This window comes from Ambystoma mexicanum, chromosome 6p (genome assembly GCF_040938575.1).
Source record: "Ambystoma mexicanum isolate Mex_15411 chromosome 6p, UKY_AmexF1_1, whole genome shotgun sequence".
Lineage (NCBI taxonomy): Eukaryota > Metazoa > Chordata > Amphibia > Caudata > Ambystomatidae > Ambystoma > Ambystoma mexicanum.
The window spans coordinates 55,797,386-55,820,418 of record NC_090935.1 but is presented as its reverse complement, the minus strand read 5'-3'; the positions used below and the strand labels follow the sequence as shown (position 1 = coordinate 55,820,418).

The window sequence follows — 23,033 nt, the reverse complement described above, 5'->3', positions numbered from 1 at the left end:
GAGTGAGGAAAGTTTGAGCTTTTCGGTTAGTGGGTTAAATGTTTTGCAGCTAACCTTCAGAGTATGGCTAAAGATGCATAGATTTCGGGAATCCTGCGTGGTGGGGAGAGGCCCTGGTCCCACAGTACCCTCTGTTTCAGCATACAATGGGCAGATGTCTATGGCACACCTAGAGTCGAGTGACCCGGAAAGCCGTGAAGGGGTCAGGGCTTCGCAATAAACTACGTCTCACCAAACAGCAGGCAAAGACAGAGGCTCTCCCCAGATATGAGAGTCCTGAACAGTGGGAGAAAGGTCCAGGCTCCACAGTAGGCTCCACAACACTCACAAATCTGTCCAGATGCAGCCTTTTTTAAGTATTATAGAAGGACACAAAAGGGCAAAGGTACAATAAAGGGAATCTAACCCAAGATACGAACACCCACGGAACAAGCACTTAGACAAGGAATAGGAAAATGCTACAAACACACACTATACAACAAAAGAGTACACAAATGTGCTGAAAAAGAAGGGAAAGGTGTGTTATGAGAGGACCCGTTTTGATATGACGTTATGAAATGTAGCCCCGCTTTAAGAAGGTGTCCATTATGAAAGCTGCTGGAGTAGTTAGGCTGGATGTACGTAAAACCGTATCCCAAAAGATCGAATTACAAAATCACGGAGCCCACTTGCCCGTTTTCCCCCCGCACTGCCTTTAATGTATGCGGGGCACACCCCTGCAACCCCGCAGCCCATAATGCCGAACTGGGGGAGCGGGAGACTCACCCGCAACCCCTGCTCGTTATTCCAGGGAAAAGATCTAATCTACTGTGACGAATGCACACTAAACGTGCGTTCAGCGTTTTAGATTCAATCTTCTAGTTCATCACCAGTTAGGCTAGACCAATAGAACGCTGCACTGGCCTGATTAGATACTAGACTTCACTTTTAAACTATGAAATGTTTTTAAACCATGACCATTGTAATTGTACAAATTGTTTCCGGCCAACACTGCTTTGTGCTGAAACTAGATACCCTGCAGTATATCTATTATACTAAAACCACAGCTGCAGAAAGGGCAAGTAGGCTGCATCCCACAGGAACAGGAACAGTGAAAGAGTTACACACCTTCTTTGAAGTTCTTGTGATAGGCAGGAGGTGAGCAGAGCCTTACATAGTGGGGAAATTGCTGGCCTCTGATTGGCTGAACAAACTCGAAGTTGACATATCACTGTAGGGGGCCTTCATTGGCAACAAGATCGCCCAATGCTTGTCACGAGATCCAGCATTCAGGAATTGAACAATGAACCATTGCATGAGACCTGGAAGTCCTAGAGACCTAGAAGCCCACCGCAAGCGAAATGGGAATCGATAAGCAGCATCTCCTCTAAAGGATGTGTCCGCGACCATGCCTCCTTTTTCAAAAGGTTCTCCAGGCCTAGTCACCACCAAATCCATACAAAAATGTCACCCAGGAATTGGGATTCCGACCTGCACCCATCAAAACTATAGGTTTGCCATCTGTCTCTCCCACTAACAGCCCTCCCCTTTTCTTATAGAGCCACCTGCACTATATAAGGCTCACTTTCTATTACATTGCAAAGGTAGAGTCGGTTCATAGGGTCCCCAATAAGAACATGGCTGGTACTGACCTTGACAAGCGGAACTCACTCAGAGTGCACACTGTAATGGGCCCGGAGCACTCACTCATGCCGTAGAGCTGCAAAATAGGAATATTCAGTGGCATGAAGTACTCCAGAGTGTCCTCCGTGATGGGAGCAGCTCCTGTGTGACACCAGGGGCATCGATCAAGGCCCACGCTAGCTTTTAATTTCTTGAGCACCAGAAAATCAGCCAGCGAGTAGCCCCAGGGCCTCGAGTCGATACTGAAAAATTGAAGAAGGTGGAATGTTATTTCATACAATCTTCAACGGGAATAAATAAATGGCTTAACGGGAATAAATAAATGGCTGCCATACAAACTATGCAGTCCTCTCCTTGCCGTCAATCCATTTATAATATTTCCAGTTGCTGCGTTTCTGCTTTGTCCCCCCAGTCACCCACCAAGACATGCGTCTCCAGCCCCCAACCCCACCAAAGTCTAATGAAGTCATTGCTCAATTCCAGAGATATCTACCTTATATCACAAGTGTTCTTCCTACCCTAGGGTAAGAGAGACAGAAGTGGAAGGTCCGTAGCAGTGCAGGAAGCCCAGTTCTGGAATTGCCTTCCAGCTAGCATTAGCACACAGAGAGATTGATAAAGATTTCAACTAAACGGGCATGCTCTATACTCCTGTAGGCCAAGTGCACACCATTAGGTAACTCATTGTGGATAAGTTAAAGTTGATTAGTGGGGTGTCGGGGAGAAAAACAACCTTGTCACTGGGTTGTGTTAACAAATGTAAGACCAACAGTTGTCCACAAACTTGTGGAACCCTCCCTAAACAGGGCATGTCCAATGTATTGACATAATAATTGCAAAAGGCGTTTCAATAGTATATCACATTCAACATACATATTATGGCAATCATTTTGCGTTCATGTTCGGAGCTTACAAATAATTGCATTAGTCAGTAATATATAAACACTATTAAAACATTTATATTCAAAAGCATCTTTTTGCAATTAGTCATAACATGGTTTTCTCTATAACCAAGAACGTATGCTGAAACAACAAGGTGGCACAGTAAATGTCTATACAACGCAAACACAAAAGTGAAAAGATAACAAAAATGAATAACTTTTTTTTTTTAATTAGGTTTGCTGGTAAACATACCATTGCCCAAATTAAATCCAAAAGTTATATCATTTAATACAATAAAACTAAAATGATAAAAATACTAAATCGTTGAAGAAATACATCATAAAACATCATTAAATATACATTTCATTCAGGGACGTCATTTGGGGGTCACCAGGAGTCGCAGCTGCAATACCGCTGTAGTCTCCCTTGCTACCCCTAAAATATAAATTAAAAAAATATGTATATATATTTTTTTTAATGGAAGCTCCTGGGCTGTGGCCAGCACCATGTGGATCTTTTAATGGAAGCTCTTGGGCTGTGGCCAGCACCATGTGGATCTTTTTTTTCTGGGGTGACTGGCTTTCTTGTTCAGGCCTCTTAAAACAAGCATTGGCAATGCCAACAGGCTTGTGTGGGCATCTAATAGCAGTGCCTCCGAAATGCTTAATACTTTATACACCTGGTCAATCAGTGGGTGGGCAAATAACCAAACACCTACAAGCTATGTGTCAACTTCAACATACGGTACTCACACAATCCGAAGAGATGTATCAAAATGAACCAATACGGAAGCACCCGCAACTTCAACTGCTTGGCTGCAAGATAAGCTAGCAACCAAAAGAGCATTTGCTGCTGCGCTTGCAAGAAAAACATATATTTCAGCTCTGCGCTTCTAAAAAGAAAAAAAATATCCCTAAACGTGATTGTCCTAATTCTGGTCAATCACAGATGGATGAAATCTTGATTCCACCTCAATGAGATTCACACATTGGACCTATAGATTGCATCCTGTGCTCAGTCAGCAGCATTCGCTCAACCCAGCCATCTATTCTAGCTAGCAAAGATAAAATGTTTCCTTCACCTCTAATCTTCCTCTGTCCCTCACTTCCTCTGCCTCCACTCTAGCACTTCACCCATCATGGTCACATCCTAAGCGCAGCTGACCGTACTGCCTACCTGCACTTACAAAATGTCCAATGTTGGTTGCCCTTAATCTATGTATGTCCACTTATTGGGGTGCAGCCTGGGAGCGGCAATGAAGGTGCAGAGATAGTGTGGGGCATTCCTGTCCTGTTTTAGGGTTGGACATGAGCCTAAAATGCTGGCAAGCCTCCAGATTGGCCAGCGATGCCTGCTGACTGGAACAAAAGCAACCCTGAGATCCTGAGTGTTCTCCTGCCAAGGAGAAAACAAGATGCATGTATCACCTGCTTTAAGAGTGTCCCTTCCAGGAAAGCGCTACAGCAGAGACCACTGCTGCACAAGTAAGCCAATGAGATTGGGGGCTGGTGGGCATTGGGAGACGCGCACGTCTCACAGCAGTTTGTTAGTGCAGGTGACTGGCATAAAGCCTAGCTTCATCACAGAATGTAACCACCTTTGGTTGACCCGGAAATACTTTCTGGGAGCGTAGCCTGCACATGTACTGGCATTCTGTTCTACTGTCCCGTGGAGGGTATTGTAGGTGAGTTCAAGTCTTCTGTGTCTTCAGGTGAAGACACAACATGAGTTCAACCTCGTGTCTTCGTCGGGTTCTCAGAGTCACCTGGCGGGGGCGGGGAGGACACACCTTGCTCACTGCTTGGCGAGAGGAAGACGAATATTTAAGCTCTTGTTTCAATCAAGTAGATGGCTAATGAATGATACACAAAATGAAGTGTAACTTCCAAAGTTGTCCCGGGGGCTGCCTTGCACTACCTGCAATACTCACAAGCCACACCTTGCATATCTGTTATGTGGGCTTTGCGCTGCAGAACAGGTGAAAAGCCACCGTAGCCGACAGACTTGCTTGCTAAGAAAAGGGGAGTCACCCAGCAAGATCAACATTGCCCAAAACCAATAGAAATGCTTGCTTACCATTTCTCTAGCAGGAGGAATGATTAAATGACAGTTTCCAAGAAGGCAGTTCTTCAAGCAGTTAATTTGTTCTGGAAGCATTGACATTGATTGTCCAATTGAAAAACATTTTCAAAGCAGGCCCATCATGTTTACTAACAGATAACACTGATAAAAAGTTTTGTTTTTGTGTGTTTTTATGACTTTCATATACTTGTATTCTTCTGTTCCAAATAGGGTTAACAAAGTTACTGTCATACTCTCTTTGGTTCACGTAAGTATTTATATATTTGGCATTTCAATTTACAATGTGATTTGTGTACAAAATCCCGCAAACATACAGAGGACAGTGCTCAAAATCCATGAGCACTGTCATTTGTGTGTTTTCAGGATTTTGCTTGCCCTTCGGATTTCTAGCTCCTCGCTGTCGGCAATGCAGGGCATGCTGGCAGTGCGGAGCTAGAAATCCTGAATTCAAGCAAAATCCTGCAAACACACAGAGGACAGTGCTCACGTCGGAGAGGATTTCAGTGCGACGTGAGCACTGTGGGGTTCAAGTCTTATTGCAAGTTTCTTATTTAAACACTTTGCAACAGGGATCGAAATCCCACCTAGATGCGACAACCACTGTGCTCCCAGCCTGCCCCAGGCTGCCCTGGAGCTGTAACTTCCAAACTGGTGATCATCCCCCTCCCCTACAAGCCAGGTGGTGAAGCCGGTCTGTTAGCGACGCTGTGACATTCCCAGTCGAACACTGGCTTTCAGGTCCTGGAGATCATTGGCACCTAAAGGTAGGCACTGCAAATTGCGTGAAAAACGCCCCTCTCAGATGCCTCTAGCCTTGCTGAAGAGGAAATACATTTGGCTTGTGCACAATTCATCACCTTGTCTAGTCCTTCACGTTTCCTGCCGGCTGCTCTAATTGCACACATACGCAATATTCATAGTGTGACAGGCTTTGCTGCATTGTCCTGTCTTCCAGATTTTCCCTCTGCCTGTCCACTAATGCGGATTGCGAGTGCGCAAGCTCATTGTGGGCGACCACTGCATCAGAGCAGTAAGGGTCAGGCTTCGACAGCGGCACTCGCTAGTTTTATCAGCATTGTATCAATGCACTTACACACCTCAAATCTGGCGAGCCACACACATGAACCGCCGCCCTCCATCCTCCGTGACCAAGTGGTCCACTCACCCCGTTCTCACACCGCTACCCCTGGTTTCCCGCAATTCGAAACTGAGGTCACAAACAAGGTCTGCGCCAGCTCCCACTTGCCTGCGTAAAACATTCAGCATGCTCTTGCTCTTGCGAGCGCGCATGCACCCATCCACTAAGCTCCCAATCTGAGCACACTTTGCAGCAGCCACTACCACTAGTTGAAGGATTCTAGCAGTCTTGCCCGCCGGCGCCTTGTTCTCCTTTTGCGGCGCTTTTTCTGATATGCCGTCCCCATTACCGGTGAGGAAAGATGTTCTGAAGACTGTTAAAGCTTGGACACCTGCGGCTGCCCCTGCAGGAAAAGCAATTCTATGTCAAGACCAGAGGCGAGCATTATGCTTCCTCTTCACGTTTATCCCTGTCTCCAGCAGTTTCAACAAAAACAAACTTTATAACTTCCCACATGGGAAAACACATTGGCCCTCATTACGACCCTTGCGGAAATCAACTGACATGACCGCCATAGCGTAAATAGCGTTTCCGCCACTGCACGATGGAGGAAAGTGCGGCTAATTCTGACCCATCGGGCACGAGCATTACGCCATGGCGGAAGTGCAAAGTCCGCGATGGCGGAAATGACCCCAAAACGCCCCTTACCGCCGTCGTACGTCGCCCTAGGTGCAATTCCGCCACCCATATTAGCGGTCACCGTAACGAGCGGTCAGCGCAAAATACGGTGACCGTAAATATACGGAAACGGAAGTAAAAACATGGGGCCGGAACGGGAAACAGCACGCCGTACACCTATAAAAGCAGAATCCCAACACAACCATTAAAAATCCGACCCTGAGACACATCCCAACCCGTTATCCACCCCAGTTAAAAAATTAAATATGGGAAAAGTTGCTAAAAAAGCGTGCAACCGCAAGCGGCAGGTCCACTTCTCCCACGAGGAACTCACCGTGCTCACAGAGAGCCTCCAGGAGAACGCTGCCGTCGTCTTCTCGACGCAAATGACCAGGACGGCACTTGCGAACAAGAAGGCCATATGGGCGCTGGTGGCACAGCGGGTAAGTGCGGTGGGGACCGCACCCCGCAACCCACAGCAATGCAGAAAGCGATGGGACGACCTACGGATACGCGTCCGGAGCATACTCTCTGCCAACCGGAACATTGCCACAGCTACCGGGGGAGGATCGGAATCACCCATCAAGTTGACCCCCTGGGAAGAAATCTGTGCCTCCACCATTGGAATGAAGAGCATAGAGGGAGTCGGAGGGATGGAGTGCAGACATCAGAAGAATCAGGTAGGTGGCCCAAATGAAACTATGCCAAATCCACAATTACCAACCATGTGCAGTACCATGTGTCCCCATAGTGCACTAGAAACACATGTCCAGGAGAACGTCCACATACATTGCCATGACAGCGCCCCTTAAAAGTCAGATTAAATAAATAAATATTTACAAATCCAAAAAACACACTCTACATGTGCAGCATGCACACCCTAACTGCAGACTGCCAAATAACTGCATCCCCAATGCACAAAAAAATGAGACCACCTCCAAGGCCCTGACCCAATTCACCCCCAGGTACCACCCCAATGCATGTGATACAATTGCCATTACAATTACCACAGACCCATGAATAACGCTCGCCCTCCTTTACTCCACCACAGGGTCAGATTCCAACGACGAGCTTCAGGACACCCCTACCAGCACACCTGCAAAGAGGGCCAAGACCAACGGCCAAAGACCCTCCACCTCAGCTGCACGGATCAAGACACGTCAGCAGCACGAATCGAGTGGCAGCACACTGGAGGGGACATCAACAGGCACCCCAGCAGCCAGAATGTCCACAACAGCAGCACCACAGGTCCCCCCAATGGATGCCACAGAAGGCACTGCTTCTGGTGGCAGCAGCACCATAGGTGAAACTGCTTTCATGCCAGCATGCTCCGACACAGAAAACGGTGCTGTAGATGTAGGATCCATCCATGACCTGTCCCAATCCCCCTGTATGTTTCATCCCGTACACCATGAGGACACCACGCAGGGGCACCCACAAGACGACGACTGGCCAACCCCAACAAGGCCTGTTGCAAGGCAACATGAGGCGTCCAGCCCCTCTGTGACACCACCGCAAATGGGCATGGCCCAGCAGAGGCAACAGTCCCTCGAGCAGATGATAGTGCAACAGCAGCAAATGGCCACGCTCCTCAAGGAGCATGCTGATGAATGTGGGGGTTCTAAGGCAGCCATTGAAACATCTACTGAGACACTTAGGGCAGAAATGGAGCGTAGTAGAGAGACACTAAGGGCACAAATGGAGAGAAGTACCGAGAGCCTGAGGGGACAAATGGAGAGAAGCACCGAGAGCCTGAGGGGGGAACTGCATGCGACGTCCAAAGACGTATGTGGTGAACTTGCCGCTGTGCGCCGTGTGCTCACTGAGCTCTCACAAACCCTTAGGGACATGCATGGACGTGAGCAGGCAGAGACATCATCCGTTGCAAGTTCCGTCCAGGGCAGCCCCCAACGCAGATCTGGGAGGAACCTGCGCTCCACAGGCAGGGGTGCCCCTGATACCCGGAGAGGGGGCTTGCAATAGCGTCTGACCAATGACAATGAGCATCACTGGACACTGGTGTTCGTGGGGGGGGTAGGAGGGTGGAGGGGGTGTGTTGTGCTACTTTGGGTGGCGGGTCGATTGGGTGTGTAATGTCATTTCACATCTGCAATACAATTCTTCATATTCATCCAATGAGATGTGTGGACATTGATCTCTGTGTACGAGGCCTATCCTGGTGTACAGGCCACATTGTGCATGTTCCCGACACACACAGTGCCACAAGTCCCGTGTCCATGTAACAGCCACCAGGCGTGAGTGCTAGAAGCATGCATTTATGAGATTCTGACGTAATTCACGGGCCTTCTGTGCCTCGCGGACCCCTTGAGGTGCTGCCACATCCCCACCCTCATCAGGTGCTAGCAGTTCTGTGTCGGGGGGCATGGCCACATTCCTACGTACGCACATGTTGTGTAGCATGACAGATGCCATGACCATCTTTGCCACCTTCTCATGGCGGTACAGGAGTGCCCCGCCAGACCTGCTGAGGCAGCGGAAACAAGCCTTCAGTAGGCCGAATGCCTGTTCTATGACCACACGGGTACGTGAGTGGGCATGGTTGTAGTCCTCCTCATGCTGGTCCTGTGGGTTCCGGATTGGTGTGAGGAGCCATCTCTTCAGTGGATACCCGCAATCACCTGTATGTGGACAAGAAAGGATGTTTGTGGAATGTCATTGCTACGTACGCACCCCCCCCCTTCCTGCCAGGTCATTCACGCATCACCTACCCCACATACTCATGCATTAAATGAGACTCACCGAGTAGCCAGGATCGGCGCCCTGCGTGTCGCTCCATGTAGCGTGGTATTCTAGAGTTCCGCAAGATCATAGAATCATGTGTTGATCCTGGAAATCGGGCAGAACAATGTGTAAAGATCCTGTTGGAGTCACACACCATTTGTACATTGATAGAATGATATTGTTTCCGGTTGCGGTACTGGGCCTCCATGGCATGTGGGACAACCAATTCCACATGGGTGCAGTCGATGGCACCAATGCAGCCCGGTATGCCGCCAAGTGCATGGAATCCCACTTTTGTGTTTGTAAGCTCCTGCTCTGAGCGTGGTAAAGAGATGTAGTCGTCTGAGTGCTTCAGGAGGGCATCAAGCACTTGGAATAGTGTCCGTGAGAATAGTGGCTGTGAAATGCCATGCAACTGTCCGACTGTGTGCTGGTAGGTGCCTGTGGCCAGGAAGTGGAGTACAGACACCACCTTCAGTAGGGGTGGGATGGCGGTTGGGCTATCTATCATGCTGACAAGGTCAGCGTGTGTCATGTCGACAATGGCGGTTATGGTGTCCCGGTCCAAACGGTAGAGGGTGTGAATCTGCTCAGCTGTGAGGTTGAACGGATTAGCTCGGAGGCGTGGGATTGCGGGCTGCCTGCGTGGTGGTAGTGGCTGTGCTGGTGGGGCTTGCTGGCCATGCCTTGCCCTCCTCCTCCTCCTCCTGCGTCTCCTCTGTGCGGCCGGTTGTTGCAGTCGTTGGCGTTCGTCTTCTTCTTGAAGTTGGAGTACTTGCAGTGCAATCAGGTCCCCCAGGCCCAACATCGCTAGTCCTGCCGGTAGCATTCTGGAGTGGGTGTGGTTGTGGGAGGGGTTTGGGTATGCAATTTATGTGTTTTCAGGCTGTATAGCCTTCACCTGTGGTGATTCATTCCACCTGTGTCAGCTGCAATGCCTTTCGTGCGAGCACGTTCCGCACACGACGCTGCAATTCGACGCATGGCATCTTGCATTTGCATTCATGTTCTTAATCCCGTAGGCTGTGGAATATTGGTTTATATGTTAATTCTGCTATGGTCCCATTGTTGCACATACGATATTTGCATTCGCGAGCAGACTTGTGAAGGGTCAGTGGAATGTAGTGCTCGATCAACGGTGGACCCTCATGCAGCACTGTACCGAGGTTCACCGACGGCGGGGAGTCCCATCAGTGATTGAGGGCAGTTACCATTTTCACACACAGCCGCACTGCATAGATGTATTTGTGAATACAAGCGTTCACAGATGCCTTTTCAACGTGATGTTGCAAATTAGGAATTCGAAGGACAGCGCTTTCGGTTTTCGACTAGCGGCGTGGAGACGCCCACAGGTCTGACTGGAAATGTAACGTTCTATTGTTGAATGTCCTTGGGACAGGGCCCATGACGGGAATGCAATGATTGATATGATTTGAATGGGATGCGCTATAGCGTAGTGGACGATTAGGCAGGACGTTCCCAAATACATGTGACTTCACTACACAAGGAATCCGGGCAGGAGCACAGTGGATTTTGAAGGCTGCATTACGCACAGACTCAATGGACATTTTGAATGTTATGTGAGTGAATATTCAGGCGTTTTCATAACGGGATGAGGGAATGATGAATGGATGCATGGGAAGATGATTTAATTGGGAGTCGGCCATGTACATGGCTATTTGGAATGTATCCCATTCCCCTGCGCTATGTGATGCAAGGCTGCCATAGTGGGACCATCGTCTGTCTGCCCTTGTTGAACCCTCCCTGTCTCGACGCGCCTTCAATCACTTGTGTCTATGCACGTTGATGATCCCATCTGATGGATCCTGTTCTGACAGGCGCATGCACACAGACACTCGTTTGAAATAATGTATTCACCTCGATTTGTGTCGTCATGATTCGCAAGTGATTTTTGGGTGCAATTGATCCTTATGAGTGGGCTAGCATGCATATGGTTGTAGGTTTGGTGTATTGAATGTAGTGAGTAATACATATGAAGTTCGGATGCCCATACTATCATTTTTTTCATTTGGGTGACAGGTATCTCCTCCCCTTCTGCCGCTGCCATCTGTACGCCACTCCTGCAGATGGCTTCTACAGTCGACACCTGCAGCTTCGAGTTAATCAGTGGAGCACCATTACGATCTTATGGGACGATCGCCAATGGCCCACATGCCCTTACGCAGTACTAGTGGCTAGGTGCAGCATACCTAGCTTCCAGCTGGACTAGTGCCTACTTCATGGGACGGGCCTGCGGTCCTAGGCGCTTCCATGTTGCCTTTTTGGACGTGGATGTAGCCCCTGTGTGCCATGGAGGTACAGGGCGTCACACATGGGGTAGCTGGTCATTTATTGCGGATGCAGCCCACAGTAATGCTGATCATTTGTGAGTTTATGCTCAAATGGCTGTATGGGCTTGGTGATTTTGATGCGCATTAAATTTATATTCAGATATTAACCGTGTAGCGTTATTCTTTGCTAGTAATGTGGCATATTCCGATTTGTGGCGCGATGTATTGTGAGGTGTTCTGCATTGGGTTCCGGCTTCTGGGTACAGTTGTGTGGTACGTGCTTGTGCTGATGGTTGGTTTGACTACTGCCATGTGTACAGGGCTGGTGCAGTCTCCCTCAGGTTACTGCTTTGACTGTTGGTTTACACTGGTGGCAAGCGATGGGGGACTGTTGTTGTTTTGTGTCATGGAATTTTCAGTTCATTTTGATGTACTTGCACCTTCAGATGCCTGTGCTGCATCAGTACGGCAATGGTGTGTTGCCAATTGGGGATGGCCACTCACAGGGCACTTGGGGCCCCTGCATGCATTTGTTCGTTGGCATGCATGGGTGACTTGTACATTTCACTGGTTGCATGGTGTGACTGCATTGCGCCTACGAGAAGTTGTGCATTGTGGCCAGGGAGTGGAGTACAGGCACTCAGTAGGGCCATTACGGTTGGTTCGCGATGCCGTAGTTCTCGCCATGGCGGAATGGTACTTTCCGCCATGCTTGATGGCGTTAGGTGAATGTCCGCTGGGGTCAGCATTCGCGTACCGTTGCGCCATGGCGGATATTGCGGTTTTGCACGGCGCGCGTGCGCGTACTTGGTGCAGTTAGCGTTGGCGTTCATTACGGTGTCGCTAATCGCATCGTACTTTACGGTGACGGGTCATAATCGCAACGGGCGGTATTCGATGGCGGTATTACATTTCCGCCATCGTTTTTCGTATTCCGCAAGGGTCGTAATGAGGGCCATTCTCTTTTTTCTTTTTCAGCAAAAAACTACATTTCCCTTAGTTTCAGTTCATCTGTATTCCTATGTGCCCTGAGCATGTGACCATAGGCCTTCCTGTCATCTCTCTCTTCTTTCCTGCTCTCCAAGCAGATAAGTCACGTTTTTACTAGCTGCGTAGAGAAATTCATTTCATGTTTAACAGGCGCGTGCAGCGATCATAAGGATAAGAGCGCACGCATTACGGTATTTACATGATTTATGGGATCATATAGTAGGCTTTAGTGTCAGGTACTAATAGCGCGTAGTCGGCGGACCCGTGCCACACTCTCGGCATGTTAGGGGCTCAGTCGAACTCTGCGAAATAACAATAAGAGCCAGACTCCTCCATCGGGGGTGGGGGATGTGGGGGGGAGAAGCGAGAAGGAGCAGCCCCCACACTTGGGGAGGCAGGGCCGCATCCCCCCCAATCCGCGCGCTTGCAGCACAACGCGAGCCGAGGAGAGGAAGCCCCCACCTTTATGTGGGAGCAGCTTTTCTCTGACAAGACAGCAAAAATAATGGCAGACTTGGAATGGAGTGAGGAGGAGCAGGCTGAAGACCTAGCCTATAGCTTTAGAGAAGTGCTGGGAAACTCAAGCTGTGTCAGAAGGGGTAAAGCCCCTGCAGGATAGACTGGCAACCATTGAATCATACTTGAGCCAGGAGACTAAGAGGACCTACAAAGAAAGCACGTCCACAGAGTCCATGCTAGAGGGCCCTCAGAGGTTTAACGAGACCGGGAAGAGAAAAGTAATCTCTTCCAACCCCCCCCCCCTCCCGGGTCAACCAGATGAGGCCCCAGAGGCTGCCGACGCATTCATGAAGCTACGAGATGCTTTTATGCTCATGTTGGGAGTGGCGAGCCTCACAACCCCCTACCCAGGGGACAAGAATATGGGAAATGAGGGGCAGGACTCGGACGAAGAGCCCAAAGGGACTGCGCGATCCTCACAAGAAGAGGACAATAGATGTGATGAGGACGAAGCACAACCTCCACCTAAGAAAAGGCTAAGGAAGCTTAACAACACAGAGGACGACAACGAGATCGCGGATATGTTCGAAACCAGAAAATATCCAGAACCTTAAGTCCTTAGACTGGCTCCCGTCACCTAGAGTAACAAAATACATGGCTCACAGACTCCATAAAGCCCTCAAAAGAGAGGCAAGGCAGAGGATCCGAGCAGAATGCCCAAAACCAGAACTGCCAGGAAAGGTAGCCGAGGCGACAGAACTCGATCCAAAGATGCTGGCATTCGTGTCTAAAACCTCCAGAGACTCCAGGAAGGTGATAGATAGATCCTGGAAGAGTTGCCAGGAGAAGGTCCTGGACATTGCAGGACCCCTGGCTAAGATTATGGACCTGGCAGACTGAGCCCGGGACACCGGGGAAGAGGTGAACTCAGACATCCTCACAAACTGGGCACAAAGGGTAGTAGGCCTCCTAGGCAATGCAAACTGCAACATATCATCAGAGCGCAGAAGAGGCCTCCTCCTCAAGATCGACCCCAAGTTAGTACACTTAGCCTCTTATGAGGCGGGCGAAGGGGCACAAGGTAACCTGTTCGGGGAGACGTTTGGGGAGGAAATGGGGTGGTTCGTGGGCACTTCCCTAGAGAAGGCTCAGGCATCATAAGAAAGATATTCTCAGGCAGAGATTTCGCTGGGACTGGTCGATATCGAGGCCGAGCGACCGGTCGTTACCAAGCTGCAAGAAAGCCTGAAAACAACAGGGCCCATTACTGGGAGAATATGCAGCAAGATGCTTTCTTCCCCACGAGAGGGCGTTTCCCGAGAGGAAGGTGAGGAAGAGGACAGAGCTTCCCCACAGGTGAGACATACCTCTTATCTGCCAGTGGGGGGTAGAACACTACGTTTCTGGTCGAACTGGCATAGGCTTTCCATCGACGCCTAGGTTTTGCAGACAGTCAAAGAGCTGCAACTAGAATTCATATAGGTACCCATTCAGAGCGAACCCCCCGACCAATGCACACAGCGCAGGTAGAGGCAGAGACTTTACATACGGAACTGCGAAACCTAGAGCAGAAGAGAGCAATAGAGCCCTGCAGCACACCTCCAAGATTTATAAGCAACATGTTCCCGGTGCACAGGAAAGACAAAGTAAGACCTGTAATAAGTCCGATCTATGAAAGTCTCTTCACAACAAGTTCTCCCCTGTTCCTCCAAAACCATCAAGGACCACATTGACACCCTGGCTCCTCCTCTGGCTGACTTCTGTAACCACTCCTTCGCTAGCGGTGTCTTCCCTTCACCTTTGAAGCACTCCCTTGTGCACCCTCTTCTTAAGAAACCCTCAACCAACCCCACTTGCCCGGCTAACTATCGCCCAATCTCCATCACTCCTTTTCTGGGCAAACTCTTGGAAAAGCTGGCCATCTCCCAGCTTAACCTTCACACTGAATCTGTTGGTTGTCCCCATGACCATCAGTCTGGCTTCAGGAGCACAGAAACTGCTCTTCTGAACATCTGTGAAGACCTGCTCTCCAACCTCGATTTTTTGTACCCCCTGTGTCCTCATCTTCCTTGATCTGTCTTCTGCCTTTGGCACGGTCACATTGCCATCCTGCTCAGGCGTCTCTGTGATAACCTGGGTTTCACCGATCAGGCCCTGGCTGGGCTGACCTCTATCCTCTCTGACCGACCCTCCTAGATCCAACTTGGGTCCTTTCTCTCCTCTATCTCTCTCATTCTCTCTCCCTGTGGTGTTCCCCAGGGGTCTAACCTCTCTCCCTGGCTGTTCAAACAATACCTGGCACTTCTTGCCCACTGCATTGCTGCCCTCTGCCCCAACTTTCAGTGCTATGCGGATGACACACAGCTCATTTTCAGGCTCCCTTCTGCCTCCCCCTCTCCATCTCTCATTTCTGACTGTCTATCTGCCATCCAGGAGTGGTGTGCTGCCAATGATCTCTGCCTTAAAGCCAGTAAGACTGAGATTCTCCTCATCAGCACACCTGCTCCCTCCTTTCCTGTCACCCTCTCGTCAGCCTCTCTTGGCCCTCTTCCTAATTGCACCTGTGAGGTTAAATACCTTGGGGTCCTCTTCGACTCCACACACTCCTTCTCTCCTCTGAGTCTCTAAGAAGTCACACTACCAACCTCATCTCCTCAGAGGTATTCTCCCTTTCTTCTCCTTCCCCAGAAGCACACTGTCTCCAGAGCTCTGGTTCTCTCTAGGCTGGACTACTGCAACAGCCTCTTTCTTAAACTGCCTGCTTCTATTCTCCGCCCTCTGCAACTCATCCAAAACAGGACTGCGAGATGTGTCCTTGGCCTCAAGCCCAGGGATGGATCTCTACAGGACTGAAATCTCTTCACTGGCTCCCAGTGGCTGCGAGGATTAAGTTCAAAACCCTCTGCATTGTCCACAAGGCCTTCTGGAGGCTGGGGACTCAAAACCTTCAACTCTCTCTTCGGAAATATCTTCCTTCTCGAGCCCTTCGGTCCTCAGGGTCAGTCGCTTCCCCAAGCAACGAGTTGGTGATAGATCTCTTTCCTTGGCTGGGGTCTCCCTACCTCTCTGAAACTTGAGGAGAACCATCTCCAGTTCTGGAAGCACCTCAAGACCTTCCTCTTTGCTTCTGCTTTCTCTCGCCCTCTCCCCTGCTGAACTCCTGGTTGTAATTGAAACGGCCTGGTCACATGGGTACCCTCTGATCTCAGGCCCAGGACCCCTCCTTCACAGTTGCACTCCTGCACTAGTTGCCCCCATGGCAACCCTTGCACTTGGGGTCTGTGTCTGTTCCTTACAATCCCCTACCAGCACTTGACACTTGATGTCTGCACTTACCCTTGCTCTTGCTACCAGCTGGCCTCCTTTTTATTATTTGTATTTATTTAATTATTTAATTGTTCTACCGTGTGATCCCATGTACTGCACTCCCCCTCCCCACCCCTGCACTCGTGGGATCTCAATGTCACCTGGCCTAGTAAGATCGTTGTCTGTCGTCCCTTTGTTTCCCCTCCCGTTATAAATGCCATATAATATCAGATTAATAAAATTGAAAGAGTTGAACAGCTGGGTGACATACCACCATTTCAGGATGGAAGGGATCCACCAGCTCAGGGATATCCTCAGGCAGGACGACTGGTTCATGAGGATCGACTTAAAAGAAGCTTACCTTACGATACTGTTACTCACGGCTCTGTATGCAGAGTGCCAAGATGAGGAAGAAAGACAATGAGACAACAACAACTGACGGAATTACCTAGGCAAGGATTGGAGTGGAGTACGCTATGGGGATGAACCTACAAGATAAATAAACCCATTACCATAAACATAAGTGTAACCTAATAGGCTCTCCCTATGGATAAACAAACCAAAAAACAGACCTGAAAGGAGTTCACAAGAGTTAATGATGTCCAGTTTAGGAGGGCAACAACGGCAGGGTAAAAATAACACAATGGGCAGGTTAGTACGGGAAGGTATACCCGGGCGGCACGAGGGTCGCACTAGTGACGGGTTGGTGCATACACAGGAAAATGTCACAATAATGCACTTGGAAAGCGGTTTTCCGAAGAATAATGCAGTCCAGGAAATGTACCAGTAGAATCAGACAGAAAGAAAATGTAAGGTATGACTGAAGCAGTCCAGCGAAGGTAGCGCTGACGGGAATCCCCAAATAGATATGCAATGCTTTGTTTACCTTGAAATGCAAAAAGCAGGTAGTCTCGGGCAGGATGTAGAGCAGCTGAGGCGTCCAGAAGGATTAAGATGAAGAAACTGCAAGGAGGCAGTGGGCGCGGGCAGAGGCAATCCAGTAGCGTTCTGTGTCAAGACCAAGGGGGCAGGAAGACAACAACGCATAGTACAGGCAGTCCGGGGACAGTCCGGGTCAGCAACGTAACAGACTTAGACCAGAACCGAGGGAACAGACGAAAACAGTCCAGGAAGACATGCGTAGGTCGGGAGCCAGGAAATCAACAGGAGTTCACAACAGGAGTACACGAAGAGTATGGAACGTAACCGTAGCAAGAAAGTAACACCACAATTAGCAGCGACAAGCCGCCAGGAAAACGGCAATTTTAAACCGCAGGGGGGCGTGGCTTTACTACATGTCTCCTACGCACAAAACATGTCAGCTGACATAGGTTCCTCTGAGCGTGTACAGGCGCCATGACAATCTATATCTGCTCCACAAGGGAGCCTGCGAGTGATGTCTTCTTCGCAGGGAAGCCGTGGGACAGGGAAATGTAGCCTTTGTTCACCGATATGTAACAGATACCAGTCCAAGAGAGATACTGACCCTCCCTAGCGTTCGACTGAGACAGACAATTTTGGCAATTTATGACAATGCCATTTGGGCTAGCCTTAGCACCATGTGCCTTTACGATGCTCATGAAGCCGATAGCAGCAGTAATCAGAGAGAAGGGAATCAGGATAATTGTATATCTGGATGATATCCTGCTGAATGCGAGCAGCAGAGAGATGTTCCAATACTAGACAGACTGGGTGAGAGGGCTCCTGGCGTCACTAGGTTTCCTAGTGAACAGAGAGAAGTCAGACGTGATACCAGCAAGGAGGATATACTTCCTGGGGTTCGTCATAGACACCAGGACAGCAAACCTAGAGCTACCAGCCAGGAAGATATAAAAAGAGAGATAAGGAGCTCACTAGACAAAAGCATAGTATCACTAAGGACGATAGCGAGAGTAGTGGGTCTATTAGCAGCATCGATTCAGGCGATATTCCCAGGGCCACTACACTATCGAGCCTTGCAACAGCTGAAAATAAAGTTAAAGTACCACCAACCTGTACCCCTCGATGTAGAATCCAAGACAGAACTAGAATAGTGGCTACAGAATATGAACGCCTGGAACGGGAAGGCCATATTTGGGGACCGGCCCAAACTAGTGATAGTCGGATGCCAGCAGAGCAGGCTGGGCAGCTCGCTGCGGGGAGTTAGAAACAGGGGGAAGATGGAGCTCAGAAGAGCTCAAGTTGCACATCAACTGCCTGGAACTGCTAGCCGGGTCATTCGCAATCAAAGCCTTCACGAAAGGCAAAGTGAACTTGTGTATCCTGCTGAAGATGGGAAACATATTGGCAGTCAGATACATCAATCACTTAGGAGGGACGAAATCCAGGTTTCTGGCAGAGTTAGCCAAGGAATTTTGCCACTTCTGCCCCGAATCAGGGACCTCAGTGGTAGCGGAATATCTCCCGGGTCGCTCAATATAGTAGCTGACTGGAATTCCACACACTTATCAGACTCCAGCGACTGGATGCTGGATAAGAGTATCTTCCGTCGGATAGAGGAACTATGGTGACCAGTGCACACAGACCTATTTGCATCCAAACAGAATGCAACAGCTACCATAGAAAGATGGGTGCGAGAGGTGATGCAGTTGGCATGAGTAGACATGGCTAGGTTTGGGGTGCATTCTGTTAGGGGCACAATGGCTTCAAAGGCGCTAGTGCAAGGTGCGAAATTGCAAGATATCCTGCAAGCGGCCGACTGGGCCAGCGATACTACGTTTAGAACATTCTATTTCAAGCCTGTGCAGTCAGTAGCAGCGGCAGTAATGACAAGCTTTGAACAAGCATAATGCTTGCCTCTGTTCTTGACATAGAAGGAAGATTACCACTACTAATAGCTCAGGGAGTCTTGATTCTATTAAAGACAAGGAGGCCAGCATTACTTTCCCACCCTAGATACACGGGAGTGTTTGATAACAATATTTATGACTGTGTTTATGATGGATTTCTCTCAGAATAGTGGTGTGTATCCACCTCCCTAACATGCTCTTTATGTTTTTCGGTAGGAGATGACCAGAAGAACAACTAAGGCAGGCCAGCAAGATGCACAAGATGTTTGAGCAGCAAGGCCTGACTGGCATATATGAAAACCAAGCAAAACAGTGCAGTCGAGAGTGTTTGGACTAGTTCAATTTTTGGTTACACGTTGGAGTACAGTTAAGAGCATTAAAGAAGAGAGAGATGACAGGAAGGACTATGGTCACGTGATCAGAGCACATTGGACTACAGATGAACTGAAACTAAGGGAAATGTAGTTTTATGCTGAAAAAGAAAAGAACAAAAATTGTGTTTTCCACACGTTTGTTTTTTTTTAAACTGCTGGAGAGAGGAATATATGTGAAGATGAAGCATAATGTTTGCCACCTTGTCTCTTATAGAATCAAGACTTCCTGCGCTATTAGCAGGGGTAATCTGCATTATTCACCTATACAACTCACTCCTCTGCACGCATTTAATACCTGCCTCCATACAGGCAAGAACTTCAACGCCGCCCACAAATCGACTCGAATACTACGGAAAGTGGCTGCTGCGCTCAACTGGCCGCTTCTGACATTTTCGCAGCATCTTATAATGCTCTTCCTCCAAACGTCATCAATACAAATAATGCCAAAATGTACGTGCATGGTGAATTTACCTGTACTATCTGTGTCGCAGATTACTGGATCAAACTACAATGTCTCTGCTAATGTTAGGCACCTAAGTATAGTTTCATGTACCACCCCTGCCAATTCCATGCATGTTGTTACTCGTATGCCTACAACTCTGTTGACAGCCTGCCTAAGCAATGTTATTACTGCCAGCTCAAGCTATTGTTTAGAGAAGTTCTCAAATGTACATGCTGCTACTTACACCACCACACTCTCCTCTGCAAACCATAACTCTAGCACAACAGCATCCAGTACATACACTCCTACTGTTAACCATGCCTGCCCCTGCTAAACATTCCACTGCCTATAGCCACTCCACAGCAGCATGCACCTTGACCCATCTGCCATTACCAATACAACAGCAAAGGTACACTGCCTCTCAGCTACAGTACCCCACACAGTAACCAGGAGGGGAGCCCCCAGACACAAATTGGATAGCACTAATGAGCAGGCAGTCTGCTCCTCACTGGAAGCCACTTGCCCTAACATATACTCTGACCACCTAGACTTAGATTTCTACACACCTACACACACTAACAGCTTGTCAAACCTCAATAGACCCAGCTCTACTGCACCCAATAGCACTCTCCCTAGGAAAGCAGTCATCCCCCGCATGACACCTGCCAGGGACAGTCGCTACATGTCTACGCACACCCTTAACACAGCTGCCCCTACTTCTGACCCTCACCCTACTTCTAGGATATCCCATACCACACCCCCATCAACCAGCCACAAAGAGCCAGGACCTCACCCCCTAGTCAAATAACCTTATCTGACTAGCGCCTTCCTCAATGCCCACCCCTTATCTGCCCACGCTCCAGAAATTAATTAACTTATTACGTCCCATAACCTGGACGCCTTGGCCATCTCATAAACGTGGCTCCATGATGCATCAGGTGCAGCCCTCGCCTTGGCCATTTCCACCGGCTAATTCTCAATCTACTGCACTGACCGGCCTCCCTCTAGGCTCCCTTCCTCTCAGACAGATCAACACCACCATTGATGGGAATACTGACATTCTTTCCATCAAGCTATCCCCTACACCTACCTGCACCATGACTACCTACCTTCTTATACGGGCCCTATACTTAACTTCAAAATTGAACCTTCACCACATTTTGGAGGACAACATCAAAGCTTCCCCTAAAATCATCCTCTTGGGAGACCTTAACCTGGACCTCCTCTACCCAGAAGACACACACGCATCCTCACTGGCTAAGGCTGTCGACACCCTAGGCTTCAAACATTGCATCACTAACCCCACCCATACTAAAGACTGCACCCTAGACTGGATCGCGGACCTTAATTTCAACTTTGTTATCAATGCCAACACTGCCTGCCCATAGTCTGACCATGACATTATTGAATTCTCCATCCCTCACCCCAAGAAACCTAGGCTCACTGCCATAGCCCTACCACCAACTCTCACATGCAGCTTGTGGAAGTTTACAAAAGAAAGCATTTACAAAAAAAGCATTAACGGCCTATTGTTATAACCTGCTATTGTACATTTGTATATTTCTTATATAACTTGTATATTTCTGCATATTCAATTCAAATGCCTGTACCATGCCTGAAACTAAGTGATGCGCCCGGATGCCCTTGGGCCTGGGGCGCTATATAAATAAAATAAATACTAAATACTAAATCCTGCCATGGCTGGATACACCTAGCCATAAATCTCCATTCCCAAATGACCCTAACACTATAGCAAACATATATACCTCTACTTTATCTATGGCAGTCAACAAAATTAAAATTGCCCCATTAGTCCCTTGCAGAGCCAACCCAGTGAGACACTGTAATTCCTGGTATACCCCAGATCCACTGGAGCATAGCAACAGGAAATGACAGGCTGAACTATTGTTGCAAATAAAACCTTCAACAACTTTGAAAGATGATTTGACCAAAATTGCCAAGATCTACAAGTTAGCAATTGTATCAGCCAAATCCATGTCATACAACACCAGAATCTCCAATGATGCCTCAGACACCAGGGATATCTTCACCATCTTCAAGGAACTGGAGACCCCTACCCACTCGCCCCCCCCAGCTTCACCAACGATGAAACGCAGTGCAAAAGCATCCACTCAACAATGCTCAACAAAATCAATATGTTGAACACTACAATCCTGCATAATCTAGCTAACCGCCACACACAACCACCCACCCCAGCACCACTACCTCCTCTGACCTCCCTAACCAACCAATTCACCAGTTTCACTTTAAAGGGACCTCGGTACAAGAAGTCCTAGCCATAATCAAAGGCCTAAGTCCCTCCAGAGGTAAAGGAGATGTATGTCCTGCCTCAATTATCAAAGACTGTATAGAGTCTCTAGCCCTGCTCATCACCACGTTCATAGACGCCTACTTCGCAACCAGTACAGTGACTGCCAGCATTAAGGAAGCCTGAGTTCTCACCTTCTACACGAAAAATCCGTAGACCCTACTATTCCCACCAACTACAGGCCCATCACAACTGTCCCCTTCTTGCCTTCGGGCAGCTTATCTGCAAATGCAATACTTCCTAGAAACAAAACACATCCTTGTTATGAGGCAATCCGAGTTCCGTCGGGGCCATGGCACAGAATCAGCCCTGCTGGACCTAAAAAAACAGATGGATGAGATTAGGGATAAGGGAAAGCCTGCATTCCTCCTAATCCTGGATCTGTCTGCTGCATTCGACCTAGTCAATCACAAAATCTTATGTCACCACCTAACTACCCCAGCCAGCTTCTCCCAGTTGCTGCCACCTGGATCTCCTCTTTTCTGGAAGGAAGAGCCATGAGAGTTTTCACAGAAAGCGCCAGTGCGTCCCCATCCCAAGTTCCATGCAGAGTATCACAAGCCTCATGCATTTCCCCTACGATCTACTAGGCCCTTTATCGACATCCTGGACCCTCACAGCTACACCAACTATGCCGGTGACACCCATATTCTACTCCCTCTTATGGGTAACTACAAGGTTGACTCTGACACCCTTAATGACACCTATTCCACGATCCAGGTTTGGATGGCAGTAAAGCATCTTTGCCTGAATGGGTACAAAACCGAAATCTTTCAAGTCAGACTCCCTACAGTTCTAAAAAAACGAAGTTCGCAATACAGAGCCTTCCATGTTGACATCAGTCTGATCCAGGTACCCTCATCAGTAAAGACACTAGGTGTCTACCTCGATGCCATGCTCTCGATGTTCCGCCAGGCGAATGCTATTGCATCCTCAGCAGCCTACACCACCAAAGTGCTACATGCTTC

General features: G+C 48.7%; 1 protein-coding gene across 2 annotated transcripts in view; it reads right to left on the bottom strand.

Moving 5' to 3' along the window:
• LOC138511202 (long-chain-fatty-acid--CoA ligase ACSBG2-like) overlaps positions 1-23,033 on the bottom strand; it is a 737,514-nt gene that overhangs the window by 249,595 nt on the left and 464,886 nt on the right. For both annotated transcript variants that reach the window (XM_069626730.1, XM_069626729.1), the window contains exon 10: positions 1,632-1,865. In XM_069626730.1, the coding sequence (XP_069482831.1) occupies positions 1,632-1,865 (234 nt within the window). The remainder of the gene's footprint in view (positions 1-1,631; positions 1,866-23,033) is intronic.